Source organism: Bos indicus x Bos taurus, unplaced genomic scaffold (genome assembly GCF_003369695.1).
Source record: "Bos indicus x Bos taurus breed Angus x Brahman F1 hybrid unplaced genomic scaffold, Bos_hybrid_MaternalHap_v2.0 tig00011740_arrow_arrow_obj, whole genome shotgun sequence".
Classification (NCBI taxonomy): Eukaryota; Metazoa; Chordata; class Mammalia; order Artiodactyla; family Bovidae; genus Bos; species Bos indicus x Bos taurus.
Window position 1 is genome coordinate 11,801 of NW_020867915.1, and position 14,650 is coordinate 26,450.

The 14,650-nt window shown below is 43.2% G+C and overlaps 1 protein-coding gene across 1 annotated transcript; it reads right to left on the minus strand.

Annotated features, from left to right (window-relative positions):
• Positions 1-10,107: 10,107 nt before the first annotated feature.
• Positions 10,108-10,551, minus strand: LOC113889305 (protein FAM209A-like). The gene has a single exon (XM_027536014.1). It carries the CDS (start codon positions 10,549-10,551, stop codon positions 10,108-10,110), a length of 444 nt encoding a protein of 147 aa, XP_027391815.1.
• Between the last annotated feature and the right edge of the window lie 4,099 nt (positions 10,552-14,650).

Here is a 14,650-nt window from a genome sequence, read left to right on the forward strand (position 1 = left end):
GTCAGCATGAAACGAGAATCTTCCTTGGACATCTAACTCTAAGAAATGACTCTCCACGCTGGAGGAGGCAGCCAGATTCAGGCAGCCTGTACCCAGACACCTCATCAGAATTATGCTGCTCTCTGCTGGAGCCTCAGCTTGGCCCCAACTGCCACCCACCAGGAGGGGCTGAACTTCCCCTGTGACCTGTATCATGGGCTGTTTTGCTTCTTACCCCCCTTCCACGTGCTGCCAGCCTTTGTTTCAGCTTCTTCCGCTGGGCTCCATTCTGTTCTGGGGATCAGAGTGACTCTGACAGGGCCAAGCCACATGACTCACAGGGTGATGCCATAGTCCAGGGGTCAAGATGGATGGACTACCTATCCACAGAGCTCTGCAGGCCCACCCTACTTCACTTGGAGCAGCAGTCCCCAACCTTTTTGGCACCAGGGACCTGTTTTGTGGAAGATAATTTTTTCCATGGACTGGTGGGTGGGGGGAACAGTTTCTGGATGGTTCAAGTACATTACATATTACATTAGTGGTGCAGTTTCTTTCTATTATTATTATTACATCAGTTCCACTTCAGATCATCAGGGGTTAGATCCCAGAGCTTGGGATTCTCCTACACTGCTGAGCCCAGAGGAGATGGTTCCAAAAAACATGTTGATTGATTGACAGGTGGATGGCAGGGTGATTCAGTCGTAGAGCTTTGCTATTCTAGGTGTGGCCCATGGACCAGAGGCACTGGCATCACCAGAGAGTCTATTAAAAATGCAGAATCTCAGGCCTCAGCTCAGACTTCCTGAATCAGAAACAGTTTTAACCAGACTCCCAGGAGATTTACATGACCATTAAAGAAGAGAGATGAACTGGTGTAGGACAGTGACTCAGAAAGGCTTGCACTGTAACCGCTGTTTAATAGGTACTCATTCTCTGTTTTTCTGAATCCAGTAGTTTCTAAATGTTGTTGTACATTATTTCATCTGGGGTACTTTTTAGAATTGGTTTTTTTTTTGGAAATCATTTTAAACTAACAGAAGAGTTCTAAGAATAGTACAAGGAACCCTTGCCAGCAGGGTAAGCCCTCACCCAGATTTGCCAAATGTTAGCATTTTGCCACTTGCTGTATCCATCCCTTGTTATGCTTCTACATGGTATTTCCCCCTTTAATCCATTCACCTAAATTGCAGGCATCATGTTCTTCACTCCTAAATATTGTAGCATGTATTTCCTAAGAACAACAACGTCCTCTTAGGTAACCACAATCTTGTTATCAAGTTCAGGAGTTTTAACACTGACACAGCAATATGATCTAATAAACAGTCCATACTCAATTGTGGTCAATCAGCTCAATGATGTCCTTTACAGCAATTCTGGTTTTCATCTGGAGAGCTTTTAAAGTGCCGATGCCACGGTCCTATCCCCACACCGATTAAGAACGATTCGCTGAGGGAGGGCTTGTGCCTATAATAAATTTTCATTGGAGTATAATTGCTTTACAATGTTGTGTTAGTTTCTGCTGTACTGACAATGTGAAGCAGCTATATATATACACACATACCCCCCCTCCTCTAGAACCTCCTTCCCACCTCCCCACATCCCAACCACCTAGGTCATCACAGCACTGAGCTGAGCTCCTGTGCTATACAGTTTTAGGCTTTCCAGGAGATTCTAATGTGCAGCCAGGTTTAAGAACCTGTGTGCCATAGGCTTTTTCTGTGGTCCCTAGAGATCACCAGGGGTAGGAACCATTGCTGAAAGAGTGAGCCTGAGTTATAATTTGTCTAAGCCCCATGTCTCCTTTAATCCGAGTTCTGCCATCAGTCATTGCTTATAAGGTTCTTGGACCTTTCTTCACTTCTTCTGAAGCCACTACCCTAATGGGAAAACAAACAGTTATTTTTCCATGCTGCTATTTCCCCTACAGCCACTTGGCCCCATCCTTCTTTCTTTATAAGAAATGAAGCCTTGAATGGTACCTGCTCTGGGCTGTGTTCTCCACGAAGCTGCGTCTAACAAGTTGGCTACAACACCTGGAATTGCAGAAGAGCAAGGGCAGGTGGTGGAAAAGAATGCCAGAGATGCAAGCAATCAATTCAGAAGAAGGCCAAAATTTCTCTTTGGGCTGGCCACAAAGTTTCTCCAGAGTTCAAAGAAGCTTGATTAGAACTAGGCGGTTCTCAAATTACCGTTGGTTTGGAAAACAAGCCACTGAGGTGAGCAGATGTAGCCATCCGCAGCTAGAGTGGACCCAAAGGTGATGTACAGATGGGGAGCAATTGGGAAACTCCAGCTAATCCCAGGAGCCAGCAGGCTTTTGCATTTCCTGAAAGAATTTGGGTCAATCTAACTTGTTGCTTTAATTGATTCAATGGAGCTCTTCTGTTTCCAGCCATGAGCAGATGAAGGGGAAGCCTGGCATGTCTGTGAGGGAGTTCATGTCATTTAGTTAGCTGGGTCACCCATTTCCCCAGCCTTGAAATAGCATGGCCACCATCACCTCCACCCCTCCTCCCACCCAAACATCTGTGTCACTGCAGCCAAAGAAACTCAGTTTACTTTGAAAAGGCTCCATCAGAGGAGGCCGAGTCCAGATTTGCATGTGTTGGTGAATATATTTTGGAAGAAAGGTGAATGCACAAAGCAGATCATTTGGCTTCAAAGCAGCTTTGTCAATGCCTGACATATCGACTCGCTTTTAGGATGTATTGACATTCTTTACTATTCGAGGAGAACTAGTCTACTCAGATGGATGGCTTTAACAGATACATCTTTGCAGTTTAGGTCAATGACAAAATATTTGTGAGTGGTTAATGTCTTTCCTCTTCACAGGAACTTAATAATGTCCCAAATGAGATCATTCCCCCTGGCCCAGGACTTGAGAAACATTTTGAACTGTGCTCATCCTGACTGGGATTCCTGGGGCTCAGCTGGTAAAGAATCCGCCTGCAATGAGGAGACCTGAGTTTGATCCCTGGGTTGGGAGATTCCTGGAGAATGGCTACCCACTCTAGTATTCTGGCCTGGAGAATTCCATGGACTGTATAGTCCATGGAGTCTCAAAGAGTCAAACACAACTGGATGATTTTTCACTTCATGATTGGAACCAAAGAATACTCAACTTACTGCCAGAGTCCAAATGGAGGGCACCCCGTATTACTAGATAACCGTCCTCAATTAGGACCCCGTGGCACTGTCACTGCCATTTCTATCATCTCCCCCATCAGAGGACTCCTTGTCTGATTACAGATTTTGGTCCCTGCCAGTAAGACAGAATGTGCTTAAATTGATCAAAGATGTGTGAATTGCACATATCTCAAATTGTTGTAACAAAAGGCCAGCTTTGGGAAATGTTTTCATAGAGTATATTTCACATCGCTTAATGCAAGCTAGCAAAGGCATTGTCTTTCACATTAGAACTATTAAAACTTGGTTAATATTCTCTCCAACCATGAATTTTCATTTTCTGGTTACTTAATATGTATATTAACTATATACATTGTATGTATCCCCTGGAGAAGTAAATGGTAAACCCACCAGTATCCTTGCCTGGAGAATTCCATTGACAGAGGAGCCTGGTGGGCTATAGTCCATGGGGTCCCAAAGAGTTGGCCATGACTGAGTGACTAATACTTTTACTTTCACTGCATAGCCAGAAACGAGCCAACACTAAACAAACTTTAAAAGTGCACAAGGCTTGTCCTTCCAAAACTGGTATCTCCCACATATTTTTGAAATACAATGGAACATCCTGAATCCTAGGCCTATACCTATACTCAAAACTATCTCCAACCCCACCTTTTTTCTTGGTTGTCTCATTCCGTAGGATCTTATTTGCTACTAGAAATTACTAAATTCATAGGCTCAGTTCAGTTAAAAATGCAAGGATATATTTGAGAGAAATGACTAATGATATGAGCATTTTGGCATGCAAAATTAACAGTGGGAAAATAAGCTTCTTTCATGAAGTTCCAGAGTTATTCCTGAATAGATATGTTGTCATTTTCAAAAAATTAATGTGCTATTTTTTTTTATAACTTAAAACATCCAATAAGAAATGTGTAAAAGAACTAAGACCACATGCATTGCAGGAAAGTCTTTGTTTCTAATCTCAAACTTATTAAGATTCTACAAAGAGATAGCCATCAGGGCAAAAGAAATCCGTCATCAATAACAGGGTTAAGATTGCATATAAACAGTTAAAAAACAACATTGTAAATCAACTATGTGCTGTGCTTAGTCCCTCAGTCATGTCCAACTCTTTCCGACCCCATGGACTGTTATTTCAACTTTAAAAAAGAAGTTGCCTGTAAAATACATGAAGAATGTATATTTTGAAGATGTGGCTAAAAACTCACCATGTCCACTTTAAACACTGCATTGACTAATAAGATATAATTCTGGGCATGATTTTCTCAATGTCAGTTCCACAGAGTCTTAGATTCTTATATTAGTGACAAAAATGAAAAATATAGAACAAGTTAGTGTTCTTTCTAATTCCATGTATGTTTAGTTAACTGAGTTCTTTTTCCCTCTGCCTGTTTTATCTCCATAGTCCTTAGTGATTACATGATATATTTGGCTTCTTTGCTTATCTCTACCTAAATTGAGAATAAAATATAAATTCCATGAGGACAAGGAATTTTTTTACCACTGTATCTCCAGTGCCTGAAACACTCTGACACATAGTAGATGCTTAACAAACATCTGATATATGAAAGAGGATACCACTATATTAAGAGAGACAACAAACAGATTCTATTATAATGGACAACATACAAGGAGATGAATGGTTGATAAAAATGCCATTATTGTTTGTATCTATATCTGAATATGCATTTATATGCCTTTATGTGAAAGAGCAATGCTGAGTTAATTTCCTTCCATTTCAAATAATGACTATATTTATATTGATAAAGCTAGTATACCGTGAAGTACAATAATATTTTGCCTCATTCTCAATGTTTTTTTAGTTTATATTGCTATCTTTGTCTTCTATGAAAGTTTATTTTCTTTTTTAAAATTTTTAATTTTATCAGATCAGGTCAGTCACTCAGTCGTGTCCGACTCTTTGCAACCCCATGAATCGCAGCACGCCAGGCCTCCCTGTTCAACACCAACTCCCAGAGTTCACTGAGACTCAGGTCCATCGAGTCAGTGATGCCATCCAGCCATCTCATCCTCTGTCGTCCCCTTCTCCTCCTGTCCCCAATCCCTCCCTGCATCAGAGTCTTTTCCAATGAGTCAACACTTCGCATGAGGTGGCCAAAGTACTGGAGTTTCAGCTTTAGCATCAGTCCTTCCAAAGAAATCCCAGGGCTGATCTTCAGAATGGACTGGTTGGATCTCCTTGCAGTCCAAGGGACTCTCAAGAGTCTTCTCCAACACCACAGTTCAAAAGCATCAATTCTTCGGCACTCAGCCTTCTTCACAGTCCAACTCTCACATCCATACATGACCACAGGAAAAAACCATAGCCTTGACTAGATGGACCTTTGTTGGCAAAGTAGTATATTGGAGTATAATTAGTTAACAATGTTGCATTAGCTTCAGGTGTACAGCAAAGTGATTCAGTTACACATATATCTATTCTTTTTCAAATTCTTTCCCATTTAAGTTATTACAGAGTATTCAGCAGAGTTCTCTGAGCTATACAGTAGGTCTTTGATGGTTATCCATTTTAAATATAGCAGTCTGTACATGTCAATCCCAAACATTTAATACATCTTTTATCATAGGTCACTTTAAATCAGTGTTGGAAGTAAACAGAATGTATGTTTTACTAATGATAACATATTAATTAGAGAAATATTCATTAGGCACAGTACCAGACCCTTGAAAACAAGTGTCTTAAGATTTCTGTTTTCTTGAAAATCAAAAGCATAGGAAAATATTGATTAAAATAGTCTTCCCCCCAAGAAAACTAGCACGTTCTCTTTACTGACAGAAAAACAAGAATGTTGATAACTGAACCATAATAAGACTCTGAGTTAGACTAGTTAAAACCGAACATTAGATTTTCTATAAATCTATGCTCGATTGAGGTCCTTGCTAATATATCTTCTCTGATTATATAGAGTATATGCAAGAATAATTGGACTTTCATAATTACAAAATACACTGAGAGAAAATTATTTTTGCTAGCAAATAGCAAATAGTTTAGTTACTGTTCTTTTAAAAATATATCTCCCTTAGTAACTATATCAACATATTTTATGATTATTCCCTCTATCTAACATTATATAAATGGATTCATTTGAATCTCAGTGGAGAAAAGGCACAGACTATAAAAATACTTGAATAATGAGCATATAGCTTCTCAAAACCATACAAAGAAGACATAAGATAAAGTCAATATTCTGATAAAATACATATATGCTTGTAAGTAAAAGTTCCAGGGTAAACGTACTACTGCAACTGCAACTGGTACTAATATAACTTTGGTTACCATCTAGCAAGTATATAAGACAATCAAAACAAACCAAAAAAAAAAAAAAAGGAAGAAGTTAATGCTGAACTTAAACTTTTGTGTGGAGCCACTAAACTTTAGTGGACAAAGCAATACTCAAGAAAAGAAAATGTGGTCAGTATTGTGAATTAAAAATAAGTATTTTCCAATATACATGATTTAAAGTTATGAGTCATTCATGAAAAAATTATTAGAGGACTAATTTAGCAAAGTAATAACTGATGGTATAAACAGCAGCAGAAGTTTCCCTGAGCAGATGATCTATTTAAACCTCAGATTAAAGATAAAACGCCTGAAGAATTTATGGTAATAAAACACAATGGAAATGCTACAATGGAAATATGGAATTAAGATAACTTTTCAGAGTAGACTGGTGAAAACAAAACAATGAGATACCATTACACACTAATTCAGTTCAGTTCACTTCAGTTCATTCGCTCAGTCGTGTCCGATTCTTTGCAACCCCATGAATTGCAGCACGCCAAGCCTCCCTGTCCATCACCAACTCCCGGAGTTCACTCAAACTCACGTCCATCGAGTCAGCGATGCCATCCAGCCATCTCATCCTCTGTCATCCCCTTCTCCTCCTGTCCCCAATCCCTCCCAGCATCAGAGTCTTTTCCAATGAGTCAACTCTTCGCATGAGGTGGCCAAAGTACTGGAGTTTCAGCTTTAGCATCAGTCCTTCCAAAGAACACCCAGGACTGATCTCCTTTAGAATGGACTGGTTGGATCTCCTTGCAGTCCAAGGGACTCTCAAGAGTCTTCTCCAACACCACAGTTCAAAAGCATCAATTCTTCGGCACTCAGCTTTCTTCACAGTCCAACTCTCACATCCATACATGACCACTGGAAAAAAACATAGCCTTGACTACACGGACCTTTGTTGGCAAAGTAATGTCTCTGCTTTGAATATGCTATCTAGATTGGTCATAACTTTTCTTCCAAGGAGTAAGCATCTTCTAATTTCATGGCTGCAGTCACCATCTGCAGAGATTTTGGGCCCCCAAAAATAAAGTTTGACACTGTTCCACTGTTTCCCCATCTATTTCCCATGAAGTGATGGGACCAGATGCCATGATCTTAGTTTTCTGAATGTTGAGCTTTTTTTTTTTTTTTTTGAAAATTTTTTGAATTTTATTTTATTTTTAAACTTTACAAAATTGTATTAGTTTTGCCAAATATCGAAATGAATCCACCACAGGTATACATGTGTTCCCCATCCTGAACCCTCCTCCCTCCTCCCTCCTCCCTCCCCATACCATCCCTCTGGGTCGTCCCAGTGCACCAGCCCCAAGCATCCAGTATAGTGCATCGAACCTGGACTGGCAACTCGTTTCATACATGATATTATACAGGTTTCACTGCCATTCTCCCAAATCTTCCCACCCTCTCCCTCTCCAACAGAGTCCATAAGACTGTTCTATACATCAGTGTCTCTTTTGCTGTCTCGTACACAGGGTTATTGTTAGCATCTTTCTAAATTCCATATATATGCGTTAGTATACTGTATTGGTATTTTTTCTTTCTGGCTTACTTCACTCTGTATAATAGGCTCCAGTTTCATCCACCTCATTAAGCCAACTTTTTCCACTCTCCTCTTTCACTTTCATCAAGAGGCTTTTTAGTTCCTCTTCACATTCTGCCATAAGGTTGGTGTCATCTGCATACCTGAGGTTATTGATATTTCTCCCGGTAATTTTGATTCCAGCTTGTGCTTCTTCCAGTCCAGCGTTTCTCATGATGTACTCTGCATATAAGTTAAATAAGCAGGGTGACAATATACAGCCTTGATGTACTCCTTTTCTTATTTGGATCCTGTCTGTTGTTCCATGTCCAGTTCTAACTGTTGCTTCCTGATCTGCATACAGGTTTCTCAAGAGGGAGGTCAGGTGGTCTGGTATTCCCATCTCTTGAAGAATTTTCCACAGTTTATTGTGATCCACACAGCCAAAGGCTTTGGCATAGTTAATAAAGCAGAAATAGATGTTTTCCTGGAACTCTCTTCCTTTTTCTATGATCCAGCAGATGTTGGCAATTTGATCTCTGGTTCCTCTGCCTTTTCTAAAACGAGCTTGAACATCTGGAAATTCATGGCTCATGTACTGCTGAAGCCTGACTTGGAGAATTTTCAGCATTACTTTACTAGCGTGTGAGATGAGTGCACTTGTGTGGTAGTCTGAGCATTCTTTGGCATTGCCTTTCTTTGGGATTGGAATGAAAACTGACCTTTTCCAGTCCTGTGGCCACTGCTGACTTTTCCAAATTTGCTGGCATATTGAGTGCAACACTTACACAGCATCATCTTTCAGGATTTGAAATAGCTCAACTGGAATTCCATCACCTCCACTAGCTTTGTTCATAGTGATGCTTTCTAAGGCCCACTTGACTTCACATTCCAGGATGTCTGGCTCTAGGTGAGTGATCACACCATCGAGATTATCTGTGTCGTGAAGATCTTTTTTGCACAGTTCTTCTGTGTATTCTTGCCACCTCTTCTTAATATCTTCTGCTTCTGTTAGGTCCCTACCATTTCTGTCCTTTATCAAGCCCATCTTCGCATGAAATGTTCCCTTGGTATCTCTGATTTTCTCGAAGAGATCTCTAGTCTTTCCCATTCTGTTATTTTCCTCTATTTCTTTGCATTGATCTCTGAGGAAGGCTTTCTTATTTCTCCTTGCTATTCTTTGGAACTCTGCATTCAGATGTTTATATCTTTCCTTTTCTCCTTTGCTTGTCGCTTCTCTTCTTTTCACAGCTATTTGTGAGGCCTCCCCAGACAGCCATTTTGCTTTTTTGCATTTCTTTTCCATGGGGATGGTCTTGATCCCTGTCTCCTGTACAGTGTCACGAACCTCAGTCCATAGTTCATCAGGCATTCTATCTATCAGATCTAGTCCCTTTGGAATGGCCAAATACAAAAATCTGACAAAACCAGTTACTGGCAAAGATGAGAAACAACAGGAACTCTCATTTGTTGTTAGTGGGAATGCAAAATGGTACAGTTACTTTGGAAGCAATGTCTAACATAGCTAAACATTGTCATACTCTATGATCTAGCTATTTTGCTCCTAGATAGTTCACCAAATGATTTGAAAGCTAATGCCCACACAGAAACATGGACATGAATTTTATAAAGCTGAACTCATTCCCCCCTCTCTCTCTCTCACACACACACACAAATTGGAGGCAACCAAAATGTCCTTTACTAGCAGAATGTTTAAACTAACTACAGAACATCAATATAACATAATATTATTCAAGAATAAAAAGAAATGGGCTATCAAATCACAAAAATAAATGGATGATACCTTAATGAATGTTATAAAGTATAATAAGCTACTCTGGGAAAGGGTATACACTGTGAAAGTGAAAGTCACTCAGTCGTGTCCGACTCTTTGTGACTCCATAGACTGTACAGTCCATGGAATTCTCCAGGCCAGAATACTGGAGTGGGTAGCCTTTCCCTTCTCCAGGGGATCTTCCCAAGCCAGGGATCGAACGCAGGTCTCTCAGTCTGGAAAACACTGCATGATACCAATTATACCACATTCTGGAAAAGGTAAAATTGTAGCATGAATAAAAAATATCAGAGGCATTTTTCCTTTTGCTGCAAAATACTTTTATTAGTTTGGATACACTTTGTCAACACTCAACTACTCCTTTTCTTCTTTGATGTGAAAATCCACTTCATCCGGGTCTCCGGTGTCCCATACCTCAAGTATTGTAACATTATTCCGTGCGTCACCAGGAACCTCGATATTGGGACATTGGCATTGATCACCGGTTGCCACAGTGAGTTTCATATTCTTCACCCTGGACATAAGGTTCATCAGTGACATCTCGGACTGGGTTAAGGCACCGCACATAGACTCTTTGTAGGGGGAAGGCCTTATCTTCTTTCTTCCTGGAGAGCCAGATGAACAGCCCTGACGGCCAGGAGGAGTGCCCGCATTACTTTTGTCATCACCTCCAGGAAACTTCAGGATCACCAAAAACATGAGGAAGATTAACAGCCAGTGCCACTTGCTCCCAAACCAGCCTGGGGCATACTCTGGTTGATTCTGCCGAACGCGGAAGTGCCTTCCACTGGGCACCATCCTCGGCAGTTCTTCGGCTTCATCTCTCAGAACATAAAACACATAGGCAAAGACAAACGAGATAAACGTAGGCCAAAAAAATAACCATATTACAGAGCGCATCGTGAGCTGAGACCAAGTGGCTCCTGGTGCGCTGGTCTGCGCTGGCACCTGGAGACTGAGCACCAGGCAGGGCTGGGCCCTTGGTGACGTCACAGAGGGCCCCACCCCCACCAGAACCCATGTGGCCAGGGTATGACTTCAGGGCAGAGGGTAAGGAGGCCTGCAGGGGTCAACCGGGAGTAGGGCTTAAAGGGACATGGGGCCATTTCCAGTGGGCAATTGAAAAAGAGGCGAGTGACAGAGTGCCATCCCCATGCCAGTGTATTCTTTCTGAACCTGGTGTTCTACTGGGAGGGTGGGTCCATTTTCTATTTTTATTTTTCCATTTGTTGAATCCAGACACTGTGGTGAGCAGAGCAGAACCAGGGGCATGTGCCCCTGTGGAGCAGACAGCCAAGTGGGAAAGAAAGATATTAAACCAGAGGCCACAAACTAGGAGCCACTGATGTTTTGTGTGGCCTACCACTGTCCTAAAAATGATTGTGCTCAGTGCTAAGTCCTGTCTGACTCTTTGCCTCCCCATGGACTGTAGCCTGCCAGGTTCCTCTGGAGAAGGAAAGTCAGGGGCATCACCAGTGATGCAGTAGGGGTGGGCAATGAGGTAGGTACTCTCTAAGATCCCTCCCAGATCAGAGGTTCTATGATCCTGCATGGCAATTTCCCAGAGGGCAGGGATGCACCTCCCAGGCAACAAGCAGTGGAACTGGCACATCTCTGGGGAGTTGCTGAGTTGGCAAAACTACACTCTCTGATGCACCTGTGGATGAGCAAGTACTGGCTGCACTCCTCCTCCCCGTCTGTGCATGTCTAACCGCCACATGTGTTGGAAGGTGACCTTGCTCTGCAGGTGTGGCTTGAGAGCTGTGTTCCTTTTCACTGTCCTTCTCTAGGAAGACGACCCTTCTTTGTGCTGTGCGAGTTGAAGATCCGAATGCACGTCTATGGCTGCAGCACTCGGCACTGTGCCTTTCTGTCTGGGCCGGTGGTTTTCACACTTGAGTGTGTATCAGGGTCTCCTAGAGGGCTTGCAAAGTCCCATTTTGCTGGATCTCAGTCCCCAGTCAGTCCTGGGTGGGACTTGAAGACTGCCACTTCTGCAGGTCTCTGGGCAATACTGAGAACCACCATCCAGACAATAGCTTCACTCACAAAGACGTGGCTTCCCTCTGACTGCTGTGCACTGAACCTGAGGGGCCAGTGGGAGTGGAGTGGCAGCAAGAGCACCGAACTGGAGCCTGAAGACCAGGGTTCTACACTGCACCCGCCCTCTTGCGAGCTGTGTGACCTTAGGCAAGCCTCAGCACCTCTCTGTGCCTGTAGCTGCCTCACAGGCACAAGGATGCGATGAAGTTGGTGACTGCTACTCTGGGTGTTTCTGCAATTCAGAGTTGGTCTGTCACTCTTGTCCTGAGCCTAGTCTTCCCAATTGGGAAGCCAGATACCCCCACAGCACCCCACCCCCAAGCATCCAAGTGCCCACTTCTCTCCACAATCACTCCCAGCTGGAGTGGTCCACTTGCTTGGGGGTCTTCTTCTACAGCCAGCCCTGTATGGAGCCCAAAGGGTGAAACTGTTGTCTTCCTCTTAGAGATCCACATCTACCACTTGGGGGTATGTGTGTCTTGCATGTGCTATTTCAAACGCCTTTTAGCACTGAGATAAGGATACAGAATCCTAGAGCTAGTCTCCTGCCGGTAAACTCTGATGCTAATGACTTATTGTGTTACCTTGGGCAAGTTAGTTAACATCTCTGAGCCTCACATACCCGACTTTAAAATGGAGAAGCAGTACCTACTTCATGGGATTGCTGTGAGGACTAAATGAGATCATGTATGCAAGCCTTTACTCCTGGCACATAGTAAGTGCTTAACATGGTAGCTGTTGTTTCTCAAAAAGAGGATAATGGCCTCCTCTATAACATTAGAGACGCAGGAATGCTGAAAACACTATGGTTGCAGGTGTCCTACTTTCTTAATTCCTCCCATGGTGCATAATAACAATAATGGTAATACATATGTAGTGACACTAGGGCTTCCCAGGCGGTTCTAGTGGTAGCGAACCTGCCTGCCGATGCAGGACATGTAAGAGGCTGGAATTCGACCCCACAGGATTCAATCCGTGGGTTGAGAAGATCCTCTGGAGAAGGGAATGGCAACCCACTCCAGTATTCTTGCCTGGAAAATCTCATGGACAGAGGAGCCTGGCGGGCTAGCATCCATAGGACTGCAAAGAGTCAAACCCGACTGAAGTAACTTAGCATGCGTGCATAGCAATACCTTACAGAAATGGATATTTCACATTTTTGAGAACACTATCCACTAAATCCTCTCATTCCATCTTTATCACACTGTAAGAACAAGGCCACCACATTGGTGTGGATCTCAGGATGAGCTGAGATGTTCTGAAAACACTGCTGTCTACAAGCCTCCCATCAGTAGGCTACTTTTCCCTATGTGGATTTCTGCTCCTGCATGGGCGAGAGAGCATCCTGGGCCATGGCTGCCAGCTGGGGAGGCTCCAGGGACCCTATCTGGTACTCAGCCCGTTTTTCTCAGGTACACATTAGGCCTAGAGGCTGCTTCCCATGTGGCATGATTGCTCGCGCTCTGTTTACTGCATGCCTTGCTGCTGCTGCTGCTGCTGCTAAGTCACTTCAGTCATGTCTGACTGTGTGACTCCATAGACAGCAGCCCACCAGGCTCCCCGGTCCCTGGGATTCTCCAGGCAAGAACAGTGGAGTGGGTTGCCATTTCCTTCTCCAGTGCATGAAAGTGAAAGTGAAGTCGCTCAATTGTGTCCGACTCTTCTCGACCCCATGGACTGCAGCCTACCAGGCTCCTCCATCCATGGGATTTTCCAGTCAAGAGTACTGGAGTGGGGTGCCATCGCCTTCTCCGTTCTGCATGCACTACTAGGCCCCAAATATCCAAATGATGCTAATTGGATGACTCGGGGACTTCTGATACTACATATAAATGAAACCAGAATAATGCTCTGGACTTTTTCAGTTCCACTCATTAGGACAAGAAAAATCAGACCACCCTTCTATGCTGCCAATGACACTTATTAAGGCAAAATCATGAAGATGGCTCTGGCTGTGGTGTTACCACCACACTCAGCATTAATTAGAGTTCACTGATTGGTGAGGAATCAAGCACAGGAGATTCAGAAACTCATTATGGTGCTTAATAATGATTTGTTTCCTCACCAGAAATTGGATAAGGATTCTAGATTTCAGTGATTTCACTTCCCTGCTCTTTTCCTTCCCTTCATGCTTCTGTCATCACTGACTCAGCTGGAAACAGAGGTCAATGGCAGGTCCTCTGTGTGCATGCTAAGTCGCTTTAGTCGTGTCTGACTCTTTGCAACCCCCTGGACTGTAGCCCTTCAGGCTCCTCGGTCCATGGGATTCTCTAGGCAAGAATACTGGAGTGGGTCGCCAAACCCTCCTCCAGGGGATCTTCCTGATCCAGGGGTCAAATCCACATCTCTTATGTCTCCTGCAGTGGCAGGCAGGTTCTTTGCCACTAGTGCCACCTGGGAAGCCTGGCGGGTCCCCTATTTGGTGCCTATTGTTTGACTTCCCTGAGCCTTCCCTGGTGGCCACGCACTGTCCATTGTCTAAGATCCCAGCAAGAGGCAACCTTACTTTGTGCAGCTCTATTCTAGTCACACTAGGCTTCCGGCTGTTCCTTAAACGGGTCTGGCCTCAGGACCTTTGCCCTTGCTATTCACTGTGGCTGACTTTGTGGGGCTCTTGTTCTCTCTCTTCTTTAAAGTCTTCATTCAAATGTCACCTTCTCAGGGAAGCCTGACATAACCAACATGTTTTAAAACTGACCCTCTCTTGCTCCCTATCTGCATTTCTTGCTTTATCCATAGTATTTGTTTCCTTCTAAAATGCTAATTTCCCTATCTGGTGAAGGGCTCTGGCTGTCCAGATGAGAGGTACTGTCTACTTCTGTGTTGGGATGCCAGAGGTCAGGATAGTACTCAC

Excerpts from the sequence above, each read along its gene's own strand:
- LOC113889305 (XM_027536014.1), bottom strand. The coding sequence starts at position 10,551 with ATGGTGCCCAGTGGAAGGCACTTCCGCGTTCGGCAGAATCAACCAGAG.